This window comes from Nicotiana sylvestris, chromosome 6 (genome assembly GCF_000393655.2).
Source record: "Nicotiana sylvestris chromosome 6, ASM39365v2, whole genome shotgun sequence".
Classification (NCBI taxonomy): Eukaryota; Viridiplantae; Streptophyta; class Magnoliopsida; order Solanales; family Solanaceae; genus Nicotiana; species Nicotiana sylvestris.
In genome coordinates, this window is record NC_091062.1 from 24,899,529 (window position 1) to 24,903,355 (window position 3,827).

A 3,827-nucleotide genomic window follows, 5' to 3' on the forward strand; every position below is an offset into this window, starting at 1 on the left:
TTCTTTGATAAAGGCGATTTAATATCCACTGTGTTAATGATATATCATACAGTCAAATTAAATTCAATAATACAAAAAAAAGTTCCCTAAAAGTAAAAAATAGTACCTGGGTTATTTCACTTATTCTCTGGTGTGAACAAAATTGATTCCTTTTTATCCAACACCGTGAAATTCCGTTATTACAGCACAAATAAGCTAAACACTTGGTTTCTTGACGTGACACTAACGTCTTCCTAAAAAGTCCAATCTTTTTCTCATCGTTTTCTTCATTCTTTCTTTCTGCGGAAAACATGGGGGTAGTTTTTCTTGGATTTTTTGGTCATAGGGTTACGTCATTTTCCAGAAATAAACAGAATTTGTTCCTTTTTTTTCTTTTCTTTTTTGCTTTCAATCTTGGGATTGAAATTCTTGACTTGTTTGTGTTCTTATAAGATTGTGGTTTTTCCCCTAGCAATGAAAAGAGAGAATAAAAGGAAATAAAAAAGATTTCTGTTTCCTTTTATTTCTTTTATGACTAATTTTTTGAAAGTCCAAAAAGTCTTCATATTTTTTTGTCATTCACAGATAAAAGGTAATAAAACTATAAAATCCTGTTATAGTCTCTTCCTCTCTCTCTCTATAATTTGCTTTATTTCCTCTGTTTTGTCTTTGTTTTCCTTTGTGGGGTATCCTTGTATTCACAATTTCACAGAGTTAGAAGAGAGAAAACAGTTCTATTTCTCTTTTTCTCTCTCTGTATTTTGCTTCAATAATCATGACTATTGATAAACGTTCAATGCAATCAAATCTTGATTCTTTCTTGAATTGCACTACCCCATTAGTACCATCCCAGTTTCTTGCCAAGGTTTGTTTTCGTACATTTTTTTGTTCCTTTATAGATGAGCATGTGTTATTTTGTATGATATGATTTGGTTTTTGTGCAGAGTGAAACTAGAAACCTTAATAGGCTTTGGCATCCTAAAGAAAAGGAAGAGATTGAATACTTTACATTGGCTGATTTATGGAATTGTTATGATGAATGGAGTGCTTATGGTGCTGGAGTTCCTATTAAATTGGATAGTGGTGAAACTTTAGTCCAATATTATGTGCCTTATCTTTCAGCTATCCAAATTTTCACCAGCAGTTCATCTGTAAGCATTTTAAGGTACCATTTTGTATGTTACATTATATTCTTAGGTTATCTCAAATTGATCATAGTTCATGGTTTGGCTTAACTTTCTAACTTATTGGTCCTAGTGTTTAGAAAAGAGATTCAGATTCTTATAATTGAAAAGCTATGTTGCACGGACCGGTAAAGTTGCTACTATGTGACCAGGAGGTCATGAGTTTGAGCCGTGAAAACACCCTCTTGCAGAAAATGCAGGGTAAGGCCACATACAATAGACCTTTGTGGTCCGGTCCTTCCACGAAACCCGCGCATAACGAGAGCTTAGTGCACCGGGCTGCCCTTTTTATGTTGTGCTTGTCAGGTTCTCAAAAGTAGTGCAATTTTGTAGGATCCGAATGGGTGCAACAACAATTTTGGAGAGTCCGAGCGACATAGTTGAAAAGCACATTTCTTGTGGTATAAAGCCTTTTCTTGAAATTAAAACTGGTTTTATGTTTTTTTTATAGGGTGGAGAACGAGTCTGTTTGGGAGACAAGGGATTCTTTTAGTGATTCATTGAGTGATGAGAGTGAGAGTGAAAAGCTATCAAGATGGGATGGTTGTTCCTCAGACGAAGGTTTATTTGATCAAGATAGCAACTTGCAAATGAATGGTAGATTGGGTTACCTTTATTATCAATACTTTGAGAGATCTTCTCCATATGGAAGAGTACCTCTGGTGGATAAGGTAATTTGTCTCCCTATTCTTGCCATTCTCTTGCACTAAGAAAAACTATAGTTATAGACTATGCCCATTGTTTCCGTTCCTATTTCTCTGCTTCATATTTTTGTTGCTATTAATTGATTATTGCGTCCTTTTTACTGTTCTTGAGCCGAAAGCCTATCGGAAACAGTCTCTCCACCTTCATAACGTAGAGGTAACGTTTGCGTTCACAATACCCTCCCCAGATCCCACTTGTGGGATTCCAGTGGGTTGTTCGTTGTTGTATATATATGGTATTGGCCAGTGATTCATGAGTGGTAGAAGCATATAAGTTGTACATTGATTTGTGTTCTATTCCAGGTTCAACTGTTTCTTGTTTCCTTCTTTGAGCATTATGATTGAACAAAAGATGGTAATGTCTACAACAAAATTAAACAAATGTACACTCCTTTTTTGGCGTGATTTCTTATTTATAACTATTTGATGCTACAAATACTGTATCATCTTGATTCGATTCTCCGAGCTCCTTAATTATAGAAATTACTTGCGTCTTTACTTATGTAATTCTGGTTTATTTAGGCATTTGTTCTATGCAAGGGAAACTGTAGTTTGAATTTCTTAAGATTATGATGCTTTATTTTGTATTCTATGTGCATCTAATATTCATTTTGCTTTCAGATCAGTAGCTTAGCTGAAAGACACCCTGGACTAATGTCATTGAGAAGTGTAGATCTTTCACCAGCAAGTTGGATGTCAGTTGCTTGGTATATCAACTCTTTCTATCTCTGTCTCTCCGCGCACTTATAATCATGTAACTGATGATTCTTTTCGAGTATATTTTACCAAATTCAGGTGATTTCAATGTATAAAAACTCTTACCAATCGAAATAGTTATATTGCACCTTCATTGATGTTCAAGGGATATTGTTTACCCTGTAGCAAATCCTATTGATACACCTCATTTATGTTGATGTTTAATTTCTGCAAACAGAAAATAATGAGATGGAGTTACGGAAAGATTGTGTCACTAACTTTATTGATATGAAAAATATAGGTACCCTATCTATCATATTCCCATGGGAAAAACCATTAAGGACTTGTCTACATGCTTCCTCACATTCCACACTCTTTCTTCTTCTTTCCAAGGTATTGTTCATTTTGTCCTATGAACAACTGAAATTTGGTTGCCTATGTTACTCGATCGGTAATATGCAGAAGAATTTTACACTATACTGTTGGATTTGTGCAGATATGGACCTTGAAGATAGCATGGAGAAAGGTATTAGGAAAGGAAACGGAGGGGAAACGATCCCGCTTTCACCTTTCGGTTTGGCAACTTACAAGATGCAGGGTAATGTGTGGATTTCGGACAGGAGTGGAAGGGACCAAGAGAGGCTAGTGTCCCTATTAAGCGTGGCTGATTCATGGCTAAAGCAATTAGGGGTCCAACACCATGATTTTAACTACTTCTTGGGCATTGGTCGTGGCTAAAAATACAGATGATGACATACTCTTTGAACCCCACAAAAGGACTGATTCTTGAACTAGGATTATGGTGAATGCCTCTTTGTAAAGGCAATAGACTTATGTGACAGTTTCTGTATAGGGATTAGCTTAGTTTTGAAGGGATAAAACTTGAGGTGAAGCTAAAGATAGGCGTGGACGGCGCTCATAGCTGTGGACTAATGGTGTAACATGATCATGAAATGACTATGATTAAGCCCTTTCTCTTATGAGCAATGCTTGCACGCTTCTGCAAAATGTTGTTTCCTTTTCTTGTATGATTCTGAAGACCTTTCATTAAGTGCTTTAAGCTTCCTTTTGTACATTTTCATGTAAATATCTTTACACTTCACAGTTCACATTCCATTTGAAGTGAAGAAACAGCTAATGTGCTGTTAATGGAAAGAAGACTATCTATGTTGGTTTTTTTTGTCTGTCTAAATCTTGATGGATAGTTGTAATTATTTAGTATTTGTGCTGAGGAAAATTATTAATTTCCGGTAAACTATTTGAG

At 35.6% G+C, this 3,827-nt stretch overlaps 1 protein-coding gene across 1 annotated transcript; it reads left to right on the forward strand.

Annotated features, from left to right (window-relative positions):
- The first annotated feature begins 660 nt into the window (after positions 1–660).
- Positions 661–3,543, forward strand: LOC104221530 (uncharacterized). Its single transcript, XM_009772596.2, has 6 exons — positions 661–844; positions 924–1,144; positions 1,615–1,834; positions 2,489–2,574; positions 2,865–2,956; positions 3,060–3,543. Exons 1-6 carry the CDS (start codon positions 755–757, stop codon positions 3,299–3,301), a joined length of 951 nt encoding a protein of 316 aa, XP_009770898.1. The 5' UTR covers positions 661–754; the 3' UTR covers positions 3,302–3,543.
- Positions 3,544–3,827: the final 284 nt, after the last annotated feature.

Coding starts and splice junctions, on each gene's coding strand:
- LOC104221530 (XM_009772596.2), top strand. CDS start 755: ATGACTATTGATAAACGTTCAATGCAATCAAATCTTGATTCTTTCTTG. Junction 1,145..1,614: donor TCATCTGTAAGCATTTTAAG/GTACCATTTTGT, acceptor TTTTTTTTATAG/GGTGGAGAACGAGTCTGTTT. Junction 1,835..2,488: donor GAGTACCTCTGGTGGATAAG/GTAATTTGTCTC, acceptor TTTTGCTTTCAG/ATCAGTAGCTTAGCTGAAAG.